Below are 21,401 nucleotides of genomic sequence, written 5' to 3'. Positions count from 1 at the left end.
CGTTGGGTTCCGTGTCTAGTTCAGAACTACTGAGTTAATCTCTGGATCTGAACTTGAATGGCCCAGTGGTAGGATCTAGCATTCAAAGCTATACACACACAGACACCCCCATGTACATAGGGCGAATCAGACGTGAGATCAACTGGATCTACTCGCTCTCGCGTATAATCCTGACCAAGTCTTCGATTCCAGGCACTTTGTACCCAAACCATCCATCCATCCAGCTCTCCTTCACGAAGTAGAACGACTCTCATTCCCCATTTTTTCACGAACATCCCGAAAGCACTTATTTCCCATTTTTGGTCTCCACGACAGTTAGCCTCAGCAGCGATATCGTTAACTCGAGGCTGCCGATCCCTTTGTAATTGCGTGAGTACATCCTTCAAATCCGAGGATGGGTTTAACTGGTGTTGTCGGAGAAGATATGCTAGGTAAGCAGCGTACTCGAGGCCCTGAGATGCTCCTTGACATGAGTGTGGCGGCATGGCTGTGCGTGGCAGTCTGGTCAGATGCAAAGATGGCCCTGACGAATGAGACAACATACCATGAGCAGCGTCTCCAACTAACACAATGGACTTGCTGCACCAGTTCTGTATGTTCTTGACCTCGTAGACCGGCCAGACAAATGGCGCTGCGTCAAAAACCTCGGCTGCATTGATTATCTGGGGAACTGAGAACGCCCAGTCGAAGTAACGGCGAAGAACCTAGCATGCGTGTATAGACATAATCACTGCGGAAACGACTTTTTAGTCGGACACTAAACGGAGGAAGAAACCAGGTCTAAACAGACTCAAAACGTACTTAGACACTAACCGAACGCAAAGCAGACGTGTCGATGGTTTTGGTGAAGCGACAAATGTAAATAGAGTCTTTTCAGACTTCGCGAACACATCTTTCCCGACCGTCGTTTATTCTCTTCAAACACTCCTTATCCCACCACTAACCAGATCCGTAAATCCATCCTTTCGACCTCTTTTTACGGTAGACTTGGGCGAAGGTGAGTATTTTTGAAAATTCCTCTAAGTCCTCGTTTCATGCTATCATGATGGCAGAATGCAACATGATCAAGCTCAAGCTACCTGCGCAACTGAAAACTTTCAAATTTACTTTTGAGTGCAGAAGACCAGGACCCGTAGTAAGTTATTTGTACAACTAGACTACTCCCAACTAATTTCTATCTAGACTGTTGAAATTTCAATGCGCAAGCCTCTCAAGCGATCGAGGTCACAGCCTAGTAGTTCAGAGGACTTGCGCAACTGTGGAATGTAGATTCGCGGATGGATCAGGTGAGGGTTGATTCATGTAAGAACCTCCAGCAACGCTAAACAAAGGCTGATAATCAGGTGTTGGACCCCTTTGATGAGGCTGGGGTGCGAGTGAGGGTGATTCGCTGTATGGAAACATGTGAGTCCCACTGTTGTACGGTGTCCCTTGTGCTGATGATGTCCCTTGATATGGTGTTCCTTGGCCAGATGATGACGACGCTGACCCCACATGTGCCTGACGCCCGAACAAATACAGGCCGTTGTTGTTCTATCTAGGTGAGTATTCGGTGTTCCCTACTAGAGCATCCAAATGGACTTACCATGACTTGTGGTTCACAACTTGCACCCTGTTGTCCCGCACTAAAGAACGGATCCATCCGCAGCAGCCCACCACTATTTTCGAGAGGGGAGAGCTGGGGTTGCATACTGGGTGGTAGTACAAGTGGCCCCATAAATGGTTCGTGTCGTTGCTGCTGCCTTTGAGTTTCCTGACCTAACTGGCTGCCAGGATCGCTGGGCCTTCTCTGCACGTTCTGGGGCACACCACACATCGCTATGGGAGGGGAGGAGAGCAGGCAGAAGAGCGAGAAGGAGGACCTAGCATGTGGGGGATGTATGGCGGATCCATAGAAGCATGTAATCCTAACCTAAACAGAGCGGGTTTTCACCATTTTCGATATTCTAAACGGACATGATAACATATCTAATCAGCTTCAAACCCGACTAAGTAATAGCATGTCTGTAGCCTAATCATACTCCGTATCACGCTGAAATCCATATGCTCGTTTGGTGCGGATTGGGAGACCTTTCTATACTTTGTCTGATACATTTTGAGTCTATTTCTAGAGTACAGTTTGTGTCCGTGTACATGCCCTAATCCTACTCTTTTCGTATACGACTAAAAAGTCGTTTCCCCAGTGAATGTTGATCTGTGTAACGTAATTGACCTCCCCATAAGTTTGGTCCTTTGATACCTTGGAATGATCGCTAGCTTCTTCACTTGCACTGCAGTAAAAAATGATAACATGCCTTGATCAGTGTAGTTTGCTCACCACCCGACATGTTTTTGCTGCCTGTCAAACAGAGCCATTCCGAAGAAACCGAGACAGCCGTGAACCATTACGACAGGCCCTTCGAGTGTGCACATGTGAGATATTGTACAAGACCATGCACAGATGCATATATCGATCACTCCTCCGACCCCCACCAGACCGCTGTACCTGGGCTTTGGCGCAGGTAGATTCAAGCTGACATACATCCTCCGTATTGGTCAGTCAATTGTACTCCAAAATAAAATAACACTTTGCGCACTTCGGCCTGACGATACTCCAGATACATTAGCACCGACTACTAGTAGAAGGTTCACCTTCCTTTCTTTATCCGCGCTCCCTTCTCGCCAGCGAGCAACGACTCCGTCAGAAAGCTCTTCAGCATCTTCAATCTTAGCGTTCCATGCGATAGTCAATCTCTTCCTCTTCGTGACATCCAGCAACACTTCCTGGATGTCCCATCGCGTGACCCTTGTCGACGCAAAACCGTAACGCTTCGCAGAACCTTGAGGGACTTTACCCGATACACCACCGGACGACTCGCACATATAAAACCATGGAACCTGGGTGCCATTGGGCCGGTGATGAAGGGCTTCCGCTAATCCAAGCCCTTGAAAAACATGCATTCCATTCGGCTCGAGCATCACAATTCCGCCTTCGATAGACATACGACCTGGGCAACTCTCGAGTACTACAATATGTGCATTCAAGTGAGACAAGAAAAGGGCTGCTGTGGCCTGAACTCTACGTCAGTGATCTTGTACCAACGATATACAAATGATAAACCACTTGCTCCACTGATGCCTCCTCCAGCGACGATAATATCGAGTTGACGCGATATTTGTTTACCGTGGTCGTCGAGGAACCTGAGACTGTGGGCACTTGGCTGCGGTAGACAGTAATATTCTCGCCGATCGAACGCGCACTTAGGAGCATGTGCGTTCTCGGCGCTGCGTGCCGGATGTGGGGATAAGCCCTGCCAGAGGTGCATTCCGTGTTTCGTCCTGGATTTTTGTTTCTTCGCGGTAAGTTTCAGAAATTATCATAGACCGTAGATTCGTGTCTTATTTACATGATGGTGATGTTTCCTGATTTTTATGTTGTTGGACGGTGAGTGTAAAATTGCCTGCTAATTCGCAAATTCTCTAGTGATTGTGATATAGACCTGGAGGTGATGACGATCTATCCTTCGGTACATCGCAAGAAGACTAATGCATATGCTGGTGTAAGCAGGAGAAGACGCGTTGTTTAGGATATTTAGGTGCCACCAGATGTCCTTGTTGTTTAGCCCACCGCCTAACAACATTTGGGTCTGATATGCATTCCGTGAGCAATTAATATTTTGTGACTTCAAACAAACTCACAATCCGTAATAATACCATCCACGCCATCCTTGATGAGCTCTTCAACCCTGTCCAAGCGATTCACCTGCAGTGGCTGGTGTGTAAACACTGTCTATTGTGAACAAGTGGACCAATGCTCACAGTCCAAGGTATAACTTTCATGCCGAGCCTGTGAGCTTCGCTAATCATTTCAGGAGTTGTGAAGTGAGAGGATTCCTCATAGGATGAAAAGGGCATGAGAAATGTTCCAGTAGGAGATAAAATGTCCGCCTGTACAGCGTGAGCAGCTTGTGCCATCTGTTCGGACAGTGATGGACCGGGGAATGATTCCAGGCTTAGGCCAGCCAACCATGGGGAAGTCGAATTACCTGGCGTAAAAGCAGTGTCCCTGAATGGTGACCATTGGCGTGAAACACTTTGGTTCGAGATTAACTCACTCATCGATAAGAGCAGAAGTTACAATTTTATTGTCCAAATTCTTCAGCCAACGATTAAAAAAAGCCCAGTAAACGGACATGAGAAACAGACCTTCATGGCCACTAGAGTTCGCCAGTCAAAACTTTGATACTGGCAAGGCAGTTAGAGTACCAAGCAATAGTAACAGAAGCAAGCTCACGGTAATAGATTGGTAATATGGGCTAGAGACAAAGATCTCGTGTTGCTTCTGGACAAAATCATCTACGCCAGCAGTTCGATTTGGATATTGAGCATTGATTTTTGACTCGATGTTCCAAAGGATCTGGTGCGAAAGATCTGCGCAGGCCGCGAAATCGAAGACCTCCCGAAGAGTGGATATCCGTGCTCCAGGATATACAAGTTGGTGAGCTGTAAAAAAATCTTATGACAATGGCTAGAGTTTGAAAAAGGAAGCACGTACGGTAATTTGTTTGGCGCTTTGATCCGCAATCGAGGGTCTTGACCTGAGCCAAAGTGAGATTGGTTATATACTTTCCAACATAAGGGTATGCGGGATCATCTGGAACCTATATATGTACTAGTTACATCAACCGTCACAAATCAAGTTACGATGCTACTTACCACTGGCGCTGTGTCAGAGCACTTTTCTGCTGTTATGCTTTCGTCGTGCCATACAACGACTTCGCCGTCCTGTAAGCCAGTTCAGAAGAACGGATGACCCTGGGAAGCGAGAGCTTGCCTGAGTAATGCCATTATCTAGTTCAAGCGTGGTGGCGCCGTCGATGAGGCCCCTGTGACGGGAATTCGCTTGAGGTGAAGCAAACGTCGACCGTATCCACTATACCATGCAAAGCTCGGCAGAGTGCTCTCGACAACATTTCCTCTTCCTCCGCGATGAGCCTAAGATGAGGTCTGTACAAGCCATTACCTTGAGTCCACTACACACCTGTACATCGTAGAACCTATGGTTGTTCGACACAGTTCGGAAGGGACCCTGAGATTGTGATCCGTAAACCAGAACGATCTCTGTGATTATGAAGGCATAGACAAACAGAATGCACATAATGAAGGGAATGCAGGGAGGCGGGTCTATTTTTCGACTTCAGTCAGTTCATAATTCATATATGGATTGCTCACCCAGGCGTTCCGCAGAACACGGGTAATCAATAAATGACCAGTGTCGAGACGAACGTTCAAGCAAAACATTCCGATAGTGTCCGGCGATTTGAGCAGGTGGCACTGCCCGTTGTCCAACGGCAAGTCCGCACGTTCACGTTTTGGCAAGGCAAGTTTGGCGAGTACAACACTATTCCCTGTTGCTCTTGCAGTTGTCTTGTTGGAGAAATACTCAACATTCCGTAACTCATAGCTAACGTGCCATTCGAATGCAAGCAGGCGACCACGGTACCAAAGTAGTCAAAGGATCGCTAACTGGTTAGGGGGAGGAGGAACGTGCGTGAGGAACGGTCCAAGTCCAGCACCGCGACATAGCTTCATGCCGTCAGAAAGTCAGGGTATTGGGAAGTCTGTGTCTGCGCAGACGTCTGTGTCTAGGTCTGTGTCAAGTCTTTGTCAGCGTTACCCGAGAGTTACCGGGGGAGGTCTGTCAGTCGCCAAAGGTCTGTCTGCCCACCGTCTTACATAACCACTGATCATTTTATCCCGCCGCCCTCTCTCGTTTGCCCGCAGCCTCCCTCGTTGCGCGCCGTCTCCTTCGTTGCGCGCCACCTCTCTCGTTGCGCGCTGTCTCTCTCGTTTGTGCGTCACCTTCTCATTGCCTGCAGTCCCTCCCGCCACCCTCTCTTGTTTGCCCGCCGCCTCCCTCGTTGCCAGCCACCTATACTTGAACCGTGGGCGCCACATCATTCAGTCCCGCCCTTTGATTGCCCAATATTCCCGGCATACTGTGGCGCATGACGACCATTGGTCTGGCTGTTGACTGCACTGGCTGTGGTAGCGCTGTCGCACTTACGATATGCCAGAGTGACTAGAATGGCAACGCAAGGAAGCCTATGGCCAGGGTAAGTGTCAGCTGCTTCGCATCTCTGCCTCCAACTAATTTCTTTGCTATTAGCATGCGCGATGTCGATTTTTCAGATTCTTCCCCGAGCTCCTCCAATTACCTGATGTCCTTGCAATCATTCCTTCATCCAGCTGGTCCCCAACCCCCTCGTCATATTGAAGCCGTAACATGTAAGTTCAAGTAGAGGGTGGTACTTACTTAGATGCTCGTGGTATATGTACTATAGTTTGATAATCTGTAGCGGGCCCTGCTAATTTGCATTCAGTGTCTCAGTTGAAACTTTCGCCAGCGGCAGGTTATTTAGAAGTGAAGTATGAAACAGAGAAAATAAACGACTAGCCATGCAGACGATATCGATCGAAACAACAACGTTAGAAAGCGCAACCAGCTACGACCATCCGCGGGCGGATCCGCGACCTCCTCCATGACCTCTTTCCTTCTCTATGGCGAACATCGCTTCACGCATTGTGACTGGCATCCGATCATCATCCTCTCCCGTCCGCGGTGATGTCGGACTGCCTTTCTTACCTACATACGGCCGCGCCCAGGATGTTGTTGCGGTCGTTGATGCTGCAGGAGCTGTGGTAGTCGCGGGGGTCGTGGTGGTGGCTGGACTTGTTGCAGCAGCAGAAGATGCCCCAGCCTTCAGTTTAGCACTTGTCGCAGAGGAATTTGCAGCATTCAGCTATGCGTACTTCCCACCAAGTCCAGCAGCCTGACTTGCGACAGCGTTCGACAACTTTTTCCGCACATCTTCAGACATATTCCTCGCCGTTACACCAGGCCCCTCTTTTTCTTCTTTTTCTTCGAACCTCCCTCCTCATCTCCGTCAACGGCCATGGCATTGCCACCTGACACAGACTTCCCATTTCCTGGATGTCCTCGGGAAAGACTAGTTTCACACCTCGAGCGCTCCAGAGTCCATGGTTAGAAGATACAGTTGTGCGCTTAGATGTAGTACTCATATTAACGCGTTGTTTATGCAAAGTTCCGATGGCATAATAAGCGCGACAAAGGTGTTGTACCTCAGCTCGGGTCACTCATGCCCCATAATCAGGCATATGTTCATTAGAGCCATGATATTATCTACCATCTTCTGCGGATTTGCTGAAAGGTTTTATCAAGCGAGTGCGGATATATTCAGGCTGAAGCGCACGTTGATTCGGTAGAATCTCCCTCCAGGTTGGCTAGTCCAAGATTCTTCCAGTCATCATGCTCCATCAGTCCTCTGCAACAAATGTGAGCTATTGGGAGCACACAAACAGACGTAGGCGCACTTGTTCATTCGACAGTCCAGGTACTGCTTGCTCATGACTCTGCACGGAGTGGATTCACTAGAATTCTTGCGCAAGCAATTCATGTATTGCATCATCTGTTCCTTGCACTCGCCTGAAGATTATCCTAAGTCAATTATGCGATTATGCAGGCAGCGAAGCAAACCATCATGGTCTAGAGGAAAGGAACCGCGATCTGGAGGGGAAGTCTTGAATCCAACGTTGATTGACGGTGGGCGTCCAAAAGACATGGGCGTGAGAACTGGGACACAATAACCAATGAGCTACAGCGAAAAACTTGTAAAAACGCTATGTGCAAAACTAGGCGTTGACATAGTGGCGTTACGTGGTACTAATGTGCGAACGTGCTCAAGAACGTGCTACAAATCAAAGTTCTTTGGTTGTTATGCTGATCTTATAAGAGCCCGGGCTGATGAAACACACAGCTTCGTGACATCTACGATCTTGAATACATGGTAGTAAGCTAGGGTGCGAATAGCCTGACTCACGCGTCGTTTCATTTCTCTTTCCCGCGACCTTCTTCTTCGTCACTGCTAAGACTATTGTTGCGACCATCTCCCTGTGCGGACGAAGTACTTGCTTGTTGGGAACTGCCGGATTGCATGCCACCGAATGCACCTCTTTTTCTGCTTTTTAATACCACAATTTCCTTCAACCAGCTATTCTCTCGTCGCAGCTCCGATGCCTCTCGCTCTAATTCCTCGGTCCTGCCAGTCAAGTCGGCAACAGTTCGCTCGAGGTTGAGTGTCTTCTGCTTCCTTTTGATCCGAAATCTGGCTAAATGGAGGGTCCACATTCAGGCTAATGTGACTCGGCAGTCCGAGAAACACAAACCTGAAGCAGAAGTATTTCTTCTGCGCTTATCTTCAGCAATAGCAGCAACTTCATCCGTAATGTCACCTGGGTCTGAAGGTGTTGTATTTGATGGTACAGACGCTGCAGGTCCATTGACCGTGCCTCTAGAATTGTGGGAGCTCGCTGAATGTGGGGTCACCATACCTGGGGTATTCGAGTAGAATTGTGAAAGGGATCCTGTAGACGGCATTGCGATGGGTGGATTGGAGTGCATGGCTTGGTGGGGCACATGGTGGATAATTGAAGATGTGGAAGGACCTGAGAATTGTCCTGGAGGGTATGGTAACGATTGATTATATGCTGCTGGGGGTGGAATAGCTCCTTGCATCGAAAGCAATGCATGTATGAGGTAGTTATATGCCTCAGGAGGGACCTGAGGTAGTGCAGCTCCGTTAACGTGATTTCCTGGCAAATATGTCTTGTAAAACTGTCAGTCCAACTCAGAGTTAGAAAAAAAATTATGAGGTACCCCTGTATTGTCGGTGGACGCGTTGACTGGCGTTGATGTATGGTCGCCAGTATTCGGAGATACCTCCCCCTGTTTGCGTGAGCCATCCATATCGCCTTGGAATATGATACGTTCCCAATTGTTGAGTTCTGCTTGGATGTATTCGAACCTGGGTGAATTAAGCTGTTCGAAGGTGATAGAATTGTCTTGGGAAGACAACATAGCGAGAAGAAGCGCCAACCCAACGATAAGGCCAAGGATCCATCGATTCCGAACTCAAATACACTAGGAAGTTGATGTCGCGGTGTAATTCGCAATCCCTTCTCATGATTGCGACACTACGGACAAGTGGCTTTTCAACCAAGAACCGAGTTGGATTACGTAAACTTGAAGAAGGACGTGGCATGTGAGTCTGATGTGAAGTTTAGTCTCTTGACGCGAAAACTGACATTACTCTGAGTAAGAATTCTATAGTTGATCCATCTTTATCGTAGCCTAGAATTCAAGGTGACGGTACTTGTGAACAAAAGCTTAAGCTTGAAAAACTGAGGAAAACATACGTAGAGCTTAGTCAGCGATCGGTGATCTGCTTAAGTCAGTGGCCACTAGTAATTAGTAGTCACGTACTGGATCAGTGGATTACGCGTTCCTTCTACCGACCTCCTACATACCTTCATTGACTTTGAGAGCTGAGATGGTCAGTACTAGGCTCTTCCTGTCTCGCAGGATCTTACTATCCGTGTAGCTGTTACGAATTAGGTCGAAGGATGGAAACTTTCGTTTCGAACTCCCTTCAACCGCTGACATTTCAGTGCTTGTGAACAAGGTCAGCGATACCAGTCACTTTTGAGCACTCTCATACCTACACTTCCGAATCTCAGATCTTAGAGACTACTGTGGATGCCGATCCTGCGTCTCTTACTGTCTCGAATCAACCCCGGGGCAATGAAACCTCAGTGTCCACTCTGAAGGGGCGAAATCTGCAAACACTCGGACTGAAGTAAGTAGATTCCTATATTACCTGTGTTGTTCGGACTTGACCAGGGCAGACATGGTGATATGATATTTGTGGGATATCATACCAAAGCCCCACAAGCACCCACAGCACCCACAGCATCGACGTCTATTGACACACCGAGCTCGACGCGACTTCAGTCAAATATATGGGAAACTATACAAGAGGATGCGGTCGACGTCTATTGGCGCTCGAAAGACGGAAAAATTCCACGAGGTCGTGATGCGCGGTTTTGCAAACATGGCGCCAACGGGATGTGTGACTATTGCATGCCACTTGAGCCATACGATACTGCTTATCAGGCCGAACATAGCATAAAGCATCTGTCATATCACGCTTATCTTCACAAGATATCGCCAAAGACGTCATCCGCTGCCGTCTCTGCTATTCCTCCCCTATCCCCATTCTCGTACAAGGTTAAAGATCTGTGTCCCAGCGGCGGGCACCCACCTTGGCCAGCCGGAATATGTACGGCATGTCAACCCTCTGCGATTACGCTACAGTCTCAGCCATTCCGTATGGTCGATCACCTGGAGATCGCTTCACCGGAAATTATAGAACGCTTCCTCCAAGCTTGGAGATCTACAGGGCTGCAAAGGTTCGGCTGGCTCATTGGACGGTACGAGCCATATGAAAAGGTTCCTATGGGTATCAAAGCTGTGGTCGAAGCCCTATATGAGCCACCTCAAGAAGGCGAACTTGATGGATTGACTCTTGGTATCCCATGGGAGGACGAGCCTCGCATTCGAGAGCTAGCCAAGATGGCTTCGACTCCATTGTCCATTGTCGGTTACATTTTCACGGACTTGAACCCAGATCCAGAAGATAGGACTAAAAGCATATATAAACGCCACCCTCATTCCTTCTTTGTATCCTCCCTGGAGGCCATCTTTGCTGCCACTATACAGAAGGCCAATCCCACCCCTTCACGCTCATCTCCTAGTGGCGTATTCGGATCACGAATGGTCACTGCAATTCTTACAGCTACGGAAGATGGAAAAGTGGACATATCTGCATATCAAGTTTCCGAGCAAGCGTGTGCCATGGTGGACGCTGATATGATTGAAGCCAGCGTGGAACCTGGAATTGTTCGCGTTAAAGAGGAAGACCGCAGTCAGGATGCGGCACGTTACGTGCCCGACGTATTTTTCAGGTATAAGAATGAATACAACCTCGAAGTCAAGAAGAGTGCCAAACCCTGCTTCCCGGTTGAATACCTCCTCATTAACGTGAGGCTTAGCAACGGGATTGGGTTGTAAATCGCTGAGCATGGTTTATTTCACAGGTCACGCATGGTTTCCCCCAGAGTCCATCACCACTGTTTCGTTCGAACCAGTTCTCCATTGAGAATCGCCCAGGACTTGATGACCAACACATAGAAGATGTGCTCAAGACTTTTGCCAAGCTCGGCGCTCCTCAGATATCAGACAATACGTTCACGGGCGATGCATCAAAACGTCTGGAGCTCGCCAAATGGCTCAGCGACTGGCATTTAATCGCATTCCTTGAGACAACACAACTTGTGTCGAAGGTATGGCATGAGCTGCGATAGTTCCCAAAGCAATTCTCTAACATCTTGAAGGACGATATGAAAGTTCTCGTCAGCACAGTGACTTCACCATCCTTGTTGGGGGACCCATCGGCACTGGACGCACTTTTCAAGACAGAAAGCTGGCAAACACTCATGACCTTTACCCGGGAGAGTGCTCGTAAGTGTAATAGTCAATCACTGAATGCTGTTTCTTATCTGCATCTTTCAATAGCATCGTTACCATCCGCATCTGCACCTGGTCCGTCATCGTCACACATCGACGAAGACATACCACAAGATGTATTCGATCAAATTGCCGCTGAGGAAGCTGCTCGAAGGGAAGGTCCTAGCGGAGTGAGCTCAGGCATCAAGATTTGTCCACACTGCACATTTGAAAACCCGAAGGGAGAGACAGACTGCGAGGTGTGCGGATTGCCCTTGGGCTAATGGTTGACAACAGATCGAAAGCATTGCCAAGAAGGAAGAAGAGACGTCATTGCCTAGATTGCACAAGTGTAACAACGGGAATAATGGACAGAGGAAACGCAGAGAAGCCAATGTTGTAGGTCTAAAAATGTGGTAGAAACGAACTGAGACCACGAGTGAGATGCCGATCTGGGACCACATTAGTGAAGTGTCGTCAAAGTATCGTAATGGAAAAAAAATAGTATCCAAATAAGAAGCCAAAATCCATAATAGCAAGTGTCCAGAAGGCACTGCTTAGAGAAGGTTCCTCATGCGAACGCCCACCATGCAGCGAATGCAAGACCAACCAGCACACCAATGGCACGAAGGACCAAGACTACGATCAAAGCCTTGCGAACCGCAGCGTAGAATGTGTTCAGTGTTGTGCCCGACCAGTTGATCCTGAAATTTGTTTTATCAAAGTGTCCCATATTTCAATAAAGATCGCAAGTACCGTCTAACATTGGAGCCGCCGCCGCGCACACTGGCTTCCCACCCACGCACAACTTCACGATAACGCTTTCCAAAAACCCTGAAAAGTAAAATAGGGGTTCAGTATCCATAATCGATATTGAAAATGGACCTACCAGATCCAGAAGTTGACATCTGGATAAGAGAAACGAGGAAAAACACTAGCCAGGCTGGGTGCGACAGCGTCGATGCGCATTCCTTCGCCCCCTACTGGATGGAAGGGTAGGTGCAGACTAGGCAAGGAAACTTTGTCCAAATTTTTAGATGTCGGCTGTTGGTTGAGGGTAGAAGAGGAAAGCGTCGGCGGCGGTATCATAGTCGCCATTAAGTCGAGAGTCATGCCAAGGGAAAGACCCCATAACTTGAGTTGTTGTTGCGACTTGTTTCGGTTCTTCCCAGAAAGCGGCTTGGCAGCGGTAAATCCTTGTTCGAGCTTATCCTGCGTCAGCGCAGGATATGATGCGCTACCAGGGAGTGCGGCGGAGCTGATTGAGCTTTTGGACGAGACCGGTATCGCTTCGGACTCTGGAAGGTCGAGCAGAATGGCAGGGAATTGCATGCTGCCTATGAGAACTCGAACCAATATATGCAAGATAGCGGCACGTCGAGGTGTAAGCCTGGATGCAGCATCCACGGTCACACTGGACCATCTGCTCTTTGCGTTTATCTTATTGCCTATACTTCCTGGCAAAACTGCGCTAACAAGAGTCTCGAGTGGTACCCAGTGGATGGCGGTCCCGTCTGTTGGGTCTGTTGGGAGCGGTTTCGGAGTGAGCTGCAGGAAGACGAAAGGAGAAAGAATCATGAGGAGTCGCTTGCCCAGCGATGTAGTGATCTCTCTGTCATCCAGTTGACCTATGCAAATGAAATCACGCTCTGCAAGGTCCAAGCCAATCTCCTCCCATGTTTGACGCATGGCTGTCATGAGATCAGGAGTAAGATGAAGTCAAGGTAGCGAGGGGAACGAATATACCCGTATAAAGACTTCCTTCATCTCCCTCTTCAGTACGTCCACCGGGGAAAGCGACGTGGGCCTCAGCCTTGCCGTTGCTTTTCGAAGTCCCATCGCCAGTGAAATTCTGGAATGCAGAAGCATGCCCTGGAACTGCAGAGGGGCCCGCACCGTCGCGTTTCAAAAGAAGAACTTCTGGACGTGCGAGAGGGTCATTGACCCAGTCTAGTTCAAAAAATTGACCTAAGGTGGGTAAATGGGCGTCGTCTGGCACTGGGACGGCATTGGGGGGAGGTACAACACGGATAATGATGGCTACAGCGGCCCGACGAGGCTCTTTAGGACGACATGTCAGAAAATACAGATCGCCCAAAGATAATCAAATTACTCACGAGTTGCTGGCGAAGCGATTATACGTGGAGGCGTCGTGCGGATTCGGTGAAGGGCACACGACAACAAACGCACTACCGCGTCCGATTTTTCTGTGAAAGTTGGTGTGTAAGTAAGAAGTATTATTTGACTGCAGGTTCATACCCTGCGTCATTTCGTTACAATACTTTACAAGTCGTCCACGAAACTGTAGTCAAAACGCAACTTCATGCACTCAACTAGAGTTAGAGCAACCGACAATGCCGGAAAAGGACACCCGTCACTCCAATGGAAGACCAAGACATCTGCCACCCTGTTCTCCAAAAAATCAATCGAGATTCTTATACTTAGTATACAACAACCAAGCGCTCATAATTAGTACTACAGCAATCTATAGTAACATTAGATCTCCTTGAAGAGTTAGACAGAGTCAGGTGTGATCAGATAAGCTTAGAGAGCTAAATTATATTTGCCAGCGGATATCAGCGGATATCAACCAGACAACGTTCCGAATTACAGAAGTAATTCCGCGACACATCAACCACGACTCCACGAGCTTGGCGTTGAGGCGATTAGAGCCAATGGTCCTTGTCGCATTGCAGAGTATCGACAACCATGGGTATGTCCATGGATAACACAAGGCATGCGACCTCATAAATATGACATGCCACGTCACAAGCAAGCTCTCCGAGGCGCACGCTAAATTATGATACCTGGTGGTGATAGGCATCCTTGGCGTTAATGCGCATTTAGAGACAATGATAAGTCGTTCTTACACAGACTCACAGTAATCGTTCGATAACAGAAATCCGTGGGTCGCGCACGGCCGTGCACAGGTGCGCCGAAACGGATCTAATCTTCAAGTTTCAAGATTTGCCCTGCAAGTGTTCAGTAGAGTAGTGACTTACTAGAGATGGCCGCGTTTCAGAGTATTTATTGTATAAAAAACCAGCATAGCAGGCTGACGAAGGGAAACTGGAAAGGGAAACTACATATATTGGGGGGCTAGGCCACTGAGGGGCCGGTGGGAAAGGTATCAGCTCGATTAGGTGCGTAAAGGGGATCAACTGGGCGCAACCAGTATGTCTAATGTCACCATCACTCCGAGTCTTTCCTGCACTTTCCTCTAACTTCTCTTCACACGTCCTTAGTATAAAGGACAGTCATATTTCTATTCGTTTTCGATATCCAAGTGATACTCGTCTCCAATTTCATACTAGTTTGTTTCACTTATAAGCTAAAACACCAGACGAAATGGGGATGAAGTACCGTCGCTATCTCGCCGGCGAGCGCATTTATGGCTGCTCCAAGTGCAAGACACATCTTGCAACGATCCATTCTATGATCTCACGAGTACGTTACGACTCTCATTCTGAGTCTCCAACTCTAGTGCTAATACGGGCTTTGTTAGGCATTCAATGGCCAGCATGGCCGTGCATATCTCTTCGACGGCGTGTGAGCCCTGAGTTGGTACTAATGTCCATGCTCATCTCACTGATCCGATCCCAGTGTTAATGTCGTAGAAGGCGAACCCAATGACCGCCAAATGACCACTGGAAACCACACTGTTCGAGACATCTACTGCGTCAAATGTGCCACTGTTCTTGGCTGGAAATACGTACGTCATGATCTGTAGAAATTTCAATGCATAATTCGCCTCATTTCTTTCTTTTGTTATTCAAGGACCGTGCCTATGAAACATCGCAGCAATACAAGGAGGGCAAATATATACTCGAACGAAACCTCCTCGTCGATGTCCAGTAGCCCGAAATGCCTCGTGTTCCCTATCAACCAGGGTTACCACACGACTTGACGCGACTCACGATTACAACGACCACACAGCGCACCACATCATCATTTCTTGGCCGCTCGTTGATCGTCCGGGTCATATCACTTGTCAACAGCATTTCCATCTTCGAAACTCATTCATGACTGTCATTTGTTACTTTAACCGTTACATATGTAAGAAGGGGACTTTGCAGATGCAGATGCGGCAGATGTAGAAGCGTTGGCGGAGGCATTTGCACCATCAGTCATCATCTTGCTTCAGCCATCACATTCCGATCTTCTTCTGCACGAGGCACGCGCCACGCAACTCCCACTGTGTATCTCCTACAGTGCCATCTTATGTCTTGGCATTATGTCCCATCCCATGATATCCGCAGTCACAGGACTCCGACATATGTATTCTGCGCCGCTTTGTCTCCTTCAATCTCCTCCCAAATTTATTCTGTACTTACTATCTCATTGCATCTTTATTTAGTCTCGCCCTTAATTTTTTTCAATGTGAACAGGGCATACTCTGTTCACGACACAAATTTTCCAATCCCGCATCACTCGTTATCAGGAGTGTGTCCGATATCGCTAAAATATATTTCACATTAATATCAATACATAGATCGATAATGGCAGAATTACAGTCGTTTCCTAGCTAAAGCACGCGTGCGAGTCCTCGTACCAGGGGCACTTCTACCAGCTGAATGATTGGCCGGCTTTGGGATTCTACCTCCTAATACTTGGTACTAGCGAACATTCCCCAGTGTTCCGTAAATGCGGCGTCATGAAATAATTAATAACGGAGTTCCAGGCGGTACATTCAGGAATCGAGCGGCAAGGATTAGGCAAGTAGCACCCGATAGCGTATCGTTTGCAGACCAGTATCAACCAGTGCACATGTGTCACTAGTTATAGGGTAAGGGTGTAGGGCCAACAATATTAATAATGGCTGACATGCAAGCATCGGCCTGATGTCATACACATTACGCGGACATGAAAATGCGGACATCAACTTTGGCTCCAACTTGAAGGTGCGTAATGACTGGGAACGTCATTGAGGCTCAGGCTACTCCTTACAGCGGTAATGCGGAAAGTGAGCAAATCCTTCATGCTACGCTAGTAAGGGAAAAACATACAGGCATGTTTCCTGTAGGAAGCTAGCCACGAGTGTAAAAACGATTGTGCCGCCGGGAGGCTGCATGTGAATGAACTAAGCCTTACCCACCAATGAAAAGCTGTCACGGCGATAGATGGGCGTTTGAGATGTCTTAGCGCCTTTGGGGTCAGACTACACCGTACTGTCGAGTATCTTGTAGATCGTCGTGACTATAGAGGCAACATACAACGCATTCATGCGCTGTAGCATGTATACAAGCAGCCTAAAAAGCATGAGTTGTATTCGTGTAACTACGTCACGCGTGTAAGGGGCCAGATTTAGTAATCGAACGGATTTAGGCAACCCCAACGTATGTCATCGGCTAGCACTAGATTTCTTGCATCCACCCCAGAGGATTGTAACCACGTATATATAAATACTAGCAAACGATAGCCACGTCTACGACGCGACGTCTTAACGGTCTTTCACCATTCACCAACTCCTATAATACCGTTTCGACATCGACTACCTTTACGACTACCCCCACTCGCCTATCCTAAGGTTCTCGGTCAATTTTCACCCGCGCTCTCCAACATAATGGGTATGTTCAAGCCACGACCACTATACATAGCTGTAAACTCATATAAGTGTGTCTCAGCTAAAATGACCATGTCTGCAGTGCACCCTGCCCTTAGAACATCATCTCCAATGCCTTACGTTTCTTCACCCCTCGTTGCATCGTCACTGAACTCCTCCCCCGGCCCGTCGAGAGCATTGCCCATGAGACCATCATTCCCCCACTCTCGCCCTCTACGACCATTTGGTTCAATATCACAAAACAACGCGTCCCGCTCATCAAAAAAACCTGTCAAGTTCATAGAGCCACCAAAGAATTCCAAGACCGTTTTTGTACTTGACTTGACGCAAGGAGAGCTCAGCAGACAGGATTGAGCTGGCAGGATACACCCGCTACTCTTACAGTAGACCCATGGGAGTACACCGGAGGCATAGATTAACCGCCGTTCGGCATATAACCCCAAACCCTCTTCCCCAGTGTTGTATGATCGGTGACTTCTCTTTATTCGACGGTTTTTATCTGGGTATATAACTCATTCCATACTGCCCACTAGCATACATTGGCTGCTTTCACGCATTATTTTCATTCAGCCACTCGGCTTCATCACGACGCGTACTTTGCTACATTCCACACGTACTTCAGCCTGTTCACCTACACGTACCTTGTCACAACGGGAAATTAGTTGTTTGTCATATCTTTGCAAAGGCTGCAGTACTTCAGCTCTTTCCCAGCCATCAGGCGAACTGCAGTAGCTTCTTAAGAAGGCATTTTTTGAAGAAAAAAATTCTCTTCGTCATCTGTGCATATATATCTGACTTCTGCTCTGCCATGGCTTACCGTAAGGAAGCGTCTCGTTGGTAAAGCGGTAAGTAACTTTTCCTTCTTTTGACACGTGATGCGAGCTGACCGTTCAATCTAGTCTCCCCTAGCCAGACCATAATAGAAGGAAGTCCTTGATTATGCCTTCAATCCTCGGAAGAACCAACACACATTATGCAAGGAGCCCCTCATGAAGATACCACTCCGAGGCATACATGGACTTTGCAAGAAAGCTCGTGTACGGAAATGAAGGTCGTTATTGTATCATATCAGTCCGGATATTACGAAACCCCCTTCTTCCAGACGCCAGTCCACCACAAGGTTCGTCGACTTTCGTGAACGAGACCAGCGCTCTTCGGCGACCAGAAGGAGATTTGGGCATCGTTTGACGGGCCCCCACATTCCCAGTGCACCCGTTTGGCTAGACAACGTACCAAAGATGGCTGCTCGGGGAGAAAGAATGGCTACGGTAAGTAGTCGGCGATACAGATGTTGCTAAGTGGCTTTTGCTTACCAGCGCCGACCCGATCTGCGGCCATCCAGCACCTTACTGGAGTACGTACGCCTCACCTATGACATGGTTCGGCATACTGGTTACCTCTGAACTACGAGTACACAGCTATTGTCGACTTCTATATCTTGCCCTGCTGACGCCATATCAGATTTCGAATGGACGCTGCTCCCAGGCGGGGAGAGCGAATCGGGATTCACGCCCGCCAATTCCGTCCTAACGTACTGCTTAATCTTCCTTCGATTGGTCTGGCTAGGGGAGACTAGGTTCTGTTCGACCTCGGAAATTGTCCTACCTCCGAACTACGAGTGTGCAGCCATTGGCAATCTCTACATCTTGTGCTGCTGACGCTATATTCGTCATCCATCAAAATTCGATAGATAACTGCTGGCGGAAAGAACGAATCAGGTTTCATGTTCACCCATTCCGTCCTGCTTATTGTTCTGCTCTAGTTCTGCTAAAAATTTCGCCGCCCATATACTCAACCGAAGAGGACCCGAATTTCGACTGAATTGTCTTACCAAATTTCCCCGCTCTCAATCCACATGACTAGTAAGTGCTGAGTTGATGCCAATTGTTCCGAGACGGGTGTTTGTCGCAACGTAATGAATGGAGCGCCTGGAGGTGAAGTTGTGGCTTTGTTCACACCTATGCAATCACTTTTGCAATCTTCCTATCAGTGCTGCAGTGGCCAGTTGACTGCGTCTGAATGTTCACTTACGCTCTTCATTTTCGCAGGGATGAGTACAACAACATCTTATCATATCGAGAATTGGTTGTCGTACTCCGAACAAATACACAGGTACCATAGGGCACGCATCATGATTCATGGTAAGTAGCTTATTTGCCAGGCGCTCTAGGCCTAGCTCTAGTAAGGTACGATGTTCCCCATTTGAACAAGTTTGAAAGTTGATCCAGTCGAGTCTGAATCTGACCAACTTCGGTGCTCATTTCACATTTTACTCCATAGACACGCATAGAAGGCGTGTCGTTACAGTTTCTTCCAAAGAAGTGATCGGAAAAGAACTTCCGAAGCGCTAGTTTCCTCACCCGTCTTTCGAACCACAGTGCGTATGTTTGTGCGCCAATCATTACCTTCTTTCTTCCACAGATCCAAATAATTCCCACCCTTGGTTTACAAACTACGACCAAAAAAAAATTGAAAACCTAACTTTGATAATCAGTAGAAAATTCGGGGAAAACGCGATCCAATCGGACAGGAGGGCAGCATTGTTATTCTTACTTCCCACTCGCAAATGAATTTGGATTTGGGAATGTCGATCTAGAAGGCTGGCTGCTGGCAAGGTCGAGTGGTGATTAGTGGCCAGCCCTCAGTTCCTGTTGGCCGAGGCGCGGATCTTGGTTCTGGGCACTCGAGCCTGGCTCACAAGTTGAGGAGACAGACGTGTGGAACTCTCGTAAGTTGAGGAACTCCTCAATCCCCGCGCTGAGTCCTAACGTGCCCAACCCTGTGCAGCCGGGGTCAGAGTCACTCCGAATCAGACACAATTTAGTGCAGTGTGAATGGAATTCGGCATCTGTAGAACGGATGAGCTGGATTACGAAGTAACGACGGCGAGGTTTTGACGAGTGCCACTGCAGTACCCCAAAAATTCAGTGTGACTATTCGGCTAACTCACTGTTTCAGATGTAACATTACATTCGTCGGTTAGTCCTTGCAGAAAGCCACTTGGAATCACCTCCGAGTCAGGCTAGGTTAGGTTGGACCACTCTAGGACCAATGCGCCATGCCAATATCAAGTCTATACATTCAGCCTCGCTGTTCCTGAATATGCAGTACCTGGTATCAGCAATGCGACATCAAAGCAAATCAGACTCGGTTCCTCACCCTCGACCGGTAATCACACGTCAGAAGCACAACTCAAGCGCTGGGATAAGAATATCGATGACCCGTACGATTCGCCGCTTTCTAGTGAGAATTGGGGTACGGGGTTGACTAGGGTTGACTTCACTCAAGAACTCCGTGGAGTGAATGGCGGCCATGCAGAAACAGGCTGTCGCCTGCTCCAGGAGTGGACGACTGTGGAAGATTGTACACTCCTGTATACAAATAATATCTCCGCAAATTAGCCGATGTCAACCTGTCGAACTTTTTATAAAACGGGCTTTATCTGTACAACCCAGTGTCGATCCTCGTTGGTGGCTCGAGCATGCAGTGAATGTCAATGTCAATTAAAGTATTCTCATGTACGAATGAAGACGAATGTATCTTACTCTTTCTTATGATTATCTGATATACGTACTCATTTTGAGGTCCCGAAACATATTCGTGTTTAAAGTTCATGCCTTGACGAATTCAAGCAAGTGACTGTTCGGGACTCGGGAGGAACATGCTTTAGTACTAGCACTTGATCCGTCACCACTAGTCAGTTGACCCGGGGTATCGTGTCGTGACAACATTGTAATCACGTCCGAGTTACGTGGCTTAGGTGGGAAGCGTTCGTCGACCAGATAATGATTCTGCAACGGAAGGAAAACGGACCAGGGCATTCATTAATCAGTGCTCTCTTACCATACACCCGTGGCTCTGTCACTTAGACTTGGAGACAAATACTGGGCACAGCTTGCTCTGCGCCCCGTACCTGCAAATGCGCTGTGGAGGATATGATGGAATGTCGATACGTCACATTACAACGTGGTGGTGGCGTGATCGTCGTTGTTCTCGTAAACTCCACGATGTAGCAACGTGAGGCTTTGGAAGAGCTAAGGACGGCATAAACAACTCGTGGACTGGCGGCCTCTTCTGTACTGAGAACGGGATCACTACAGATAGTGCTTATCTCCTGTGGATGTATATTATACTGCACAAGAACTTCAACCTCAGTAGATTATAGGCAATATATATATATGTATGTAAATCGTCAATGAGTATAGTTTGGAATCTCCCTCGAGCGCCTACCTTCCCGATTGAGCTCGGCTGTTCGGTTAAGTCACTTTTCAGACATGGCTTAGATTTGTCTGTTAATCGTCGCGGGAAGTTACAAGGGGTTGTCCAGTTTTATAGCTATCTGATGGCGTCCCTTAACGCTGTGAGCCTCGCAGATCAAGTTGGAACATCTGAGTGCACAGCGATGGGACAAAGATGGCCCTGAATATTCTAGTC

The 21,401-nt window shown here is 48.0% G+C and overlaps 9 protein-coding genes across 9 annotated transcripts; 4 read left to right on the top strand and 5 right to left on the bottom strand.

Annotated features, from left to right (window-relative positions):
• Positions 1 to 26: 26 nt before the first annotated feature.
• EDB91DRAFT_1242253 (uncharacterized protein) lies at positions 27 to 3,250 on the bottom strand (the record flags this gene model as incomplete). The annotated part of the gene is made up of 4 exons (XM_041322168.1): positions 27 to 487; positions 545 to 704; positions 2,632 to 3,051; positions 3,101 to 3,250. The coding sequence occupies 4 exons, from the start codon at positions 3,248 to 3,250 to the stop codon at positions 27 to 29; spliced, it is 1,191 nt and encodes a 396-aa protein (XP_041183758.1).
• A 272-nt stretch (positions 3,251 to 3,522) lies between these two features.
• EDB91DRAFT_1233833 (PLC-like phosphodiesterase) lies at positions 3,523 to 5,137 on the bottom strand (the record flags this gene model as incomplete). The annotated part of the gene is made up of 11 exons (XM_041321143.1): positions 3,523 to 3,626; positions 3,679 to 3,742; positions 3,799 to 4,045; positions 4,095 to 4,135; positions 4,186 to 4,224; positions 4,274 to 4,482; positions 4,535 to 4,640; positions 4,696 to 4,764; positions 4,814 to 4,865; positions 4,919 to 4,974; positions 5,021 to 5,137. The coding sequence occupies 11 exons, from the start codon at positions 5,135 to 5,137 to the stop codon at positions 3,523 to 3,525; spliced, it is 1,104 nt and encodes a 367-aa protein (XP_041183757.1).
• A 2,100-nt stretch (positions 5,138 to 7,237) lies between these two features.
• EDB91DRAFT_1042938 (uncharacterized protein) lies at positions 7,238 to 7,622 on the bottom strand (the record flags this gene model as incomplete). Its single annotated transcript, XM_041313027.1, has 3 exons — positions 7,238 to 7,325; positions 7,375 to 7,486; positions 7,538 to 7,622. The coding sequence occupies 3 exons, from the start codon at positions 7,620 to 7,622 to the stop codon at positions 7,238 to 7,240; spliced, it is 285 nt and encodes a 94-aa protein (XP_041183756.1).
• A 133-nt stretch (positions 7,623 to 7,755) lies between these two features.
• On the bottom strand, positions 7,756 to 9,241 carry EDB91DRAFT_269441 (uncharacterized protein). The gene is made up of 4 exons (XM_041326657.1): positions 9,145 to 9,241; positions 8,717 to 9,081; positions 8,227 to 8,665; positions 7,756 to 8,169 (listed from the first exon to the last, which is right to left on the bottom strand). Exons 2-4 carry the CDS (start codon positions 8,915 to 8,917, stop codon positions 7,889 to 7,891), a joined length of 921 nt encoding a protein of 306 aa, XP_041183755.1. The 5' UTR covers positions 8,918 to 9,081; positions 9,145 to 9,241; the 3' UTR covers positions 7,756 to 7,888.
• Positions 9,242 to 9,306: 65 nt separating this feature from the next.
• Positions 9,307 to 11,989, top strand: EDB91DRAFT_269064 (NPL4 family-domain-containing protein). The gene is made up of 7 exons (XM_041326656.1): positions 9,307 to 9,392; positions 9,441 to 9,521; positions 9,577 to 9,695; positions 9,745 to 10,939; positions 10,996 to 11,241; positions 11,293 to 11,419; positions 11,474 to 11,989. Exons 1-7 carry the CDS (start codon positions 9,390 to 9,392, stop codon positions 11,686 to 11,688), a joined length of 1,986 nt encoding a protein of 661 aa, XP_041183754.1. The 5' UTR covers positions 9,307 to 9,389; the 3' UTR covers positions 11,689 to 11,989.
• On the bottom strand, positions 11,832 to 13,788 carry EDB91DRAFT_269059 (uncharacterized protein). The gene is made up of 6 exons (XM_041326655.1): positions 13,664 to 13,788; positions 13,522 to 13,611; positions 13,151 to 13,465; positions 12,294 to 13,095; positions 12,161 to 12,238; positions 11,832 to 12,108 (listed from the first exon to the last, which is right to left on the bottom strand). The coding sequence occupies exons 1-6, from the start codon at positions 13,671 to 13,673 to the stop codon at positions 11,976 to 11,978; spliced, it is 1,428 nt and encodes a 475-aa protein (XP_041183753.1). The 5' UTR covers positions 13,674 to 13,788; the 3' UTR covers positions 11,832 to 11,975.
• A 753-nt stretch (positions 13,789 to 14,541) lies between these two features.
• On the top strand, positions 14,542 to 15,444 carry EDB91DRAFT_268873 (Yippee/Mis18). The gene is made up of 4 exons (XM_041326654.1): positions 14,542 to 14,851; positions 14,910 to 14,953; positions 15,008 to 15,116; positions 15,182 to 15,444. Exons 1-4 carry the CDS (start codon positions 14,753 to 14,755, stop codon positions 15,260 to 15,262), a joined length of 333 nt encoding a protein of 110 aa, XP_041183752.1. The 5' UTR covers positions 14,542 to 14,752; the 3' UTR covers positions 15,263 to 15,444.
• Positions 15,445 to 16,758: 1,314 nt separating this feature from the next.
• EDB91DRAFT_1096940 (uncharacterized protein) lies at positions 16,759 to 17,807 on the top strand. The gene is made up of 2 exons (XM_041317024.1): positions 16,759 to 16,971; positions 17,029 to 17,807. The coding sequence occupies exons 1-2, from the start codon at positions 16,968 to 16,970 to the stop codon at positions 17,319 to 17,321; spliced, it is 297 nt and encodes a 98-aa protein (XP_041183751.1). The 5' UTR covers positions 16,759 to 16,967; the 3' UTR covers positions 17,322 to 17,807.
• A 133-nt stretch (positions 17,808 to 17,940) lies between these two features.
• EDB91DRAFT_1077062 (uncharacterized protein) lies at positions 17,941 to 20,368 on the top strand (the record flags this gene model as incomplete). The annotated part of the gene is made up of 10 exons (XM_041314910.1): positions 17,941 to 18,087; positions 18,192 to 18,235; positions 18,284 to 18,321; positions 18,429 to 18,498; positions 19,080 to 19,108; positions 19,138 to 19,153; positions 19,275 to 19,344; positions 19,564 to 19,695; positions 19,951 to 19,993; positions 20,076 to 20,368. 10 exons carry the CDS (start codon positions 17,941 to 17,943, stop codon positions 20,366 to 20,368), a joined length of 882 nt encoding a protein of 293 aa, XP_041183750.1.
• Between the last annotated feature and the right edge of the window lie 1,033 nt (positions 20,369 to 21,401).

Source organism: Suillus paluster (assembly GCF_016628075.1).
Source record: "Suillus paluster strain FC165 chromosome Unknown EDB91scaffold_2, whole genome shotgun sequence".
NCBI classification, from domain to species: Eukaryota; Fungi; Basidiomycota; class Agaricomycetes; order Boletales; family Suillaceae; genus Suillus; species Suillus paluster.
This window is presented reverse-complemented; position numbering and strand designations above follow the sequence as displayed.

Bases quoted from the DNA above. Each gene is read 5' to 3' on its own strand.
- EDB91DRAFT_269441 (XM_041326657.1), bottom strand. From the start codon at position 8,917: ATGTTGTCTTCCCAAGACAATTCTATCACCTTCGAACAGCTTAATTCA. The intron at 8,666-8,716 runs GTACCTCATAAT...CAGTTTTACAAG, and splicing joins CGTCCACCGACAATACAGGG to ACATATTTGCCAGGAAATCA. The intron at 8,170-8,226 runs GTTTGTGTTTCT...CCCTCCATTTAG, and splicing joins AAGAAATACTTCTGCTTCAG to CCAGATTTCGGATCAAAAGG.
- EDB91DRAFT_269064 (XM_041326656.1), top strand. The intron at 9,522-9,576 runs GTCAGCGATACC...TCCGAATCTCAG, and splicing joins TTTCAGTGCTTGTGAACAAG to ATCTTAGAGACTACTGTGGA. The intron at 10,940-10,995 runs GTGAGGCTTAGC...TTTATTTCACAG, and splicing joins TTGAATACCTCCTCATTAAC to GTCACGCATGGTTTCCCCCA.
- EDB91DRAFT_269059 (XM_041326655.1), bottom strand. The intron at 13,096-13,150 runs GTATATTCGTTC...ATCTCATGACAG, and splicing joins TGAAGGAAGTCTTTATACGG to CCATGCGTCAAACATGGGAG. The intron at 12,239-12,293 runs GTAGGTCCATTT...TTTACTTTTCAG, and splicing joins GATGTCAACTTCTGGATCTG to GGTTTTTGGAAAGCGTTATC.
- EDB91DRAFT_268873 (XM_041326654.1), top strand. From the start codon at position 14,753: ATGGGGATGAAGTACCGTCGCTATCTCGCCGGCGAGCGCATTTATGGC. The intron at 14,852-14,909 runs GTACGTTACGAC...GGGCTTTGTTAG, and splicing joins TCCATTCTATGATCTCACGA to GCATTCAATGGCCAGCATGG. The intron at 14,954-15,007 runs GTGAGCCCTGAG...ATCCGATCCCAG, and splicing joins GCATATCTCTTCGACGGCGT to TGTTAATGTCGTAGAAGGCG.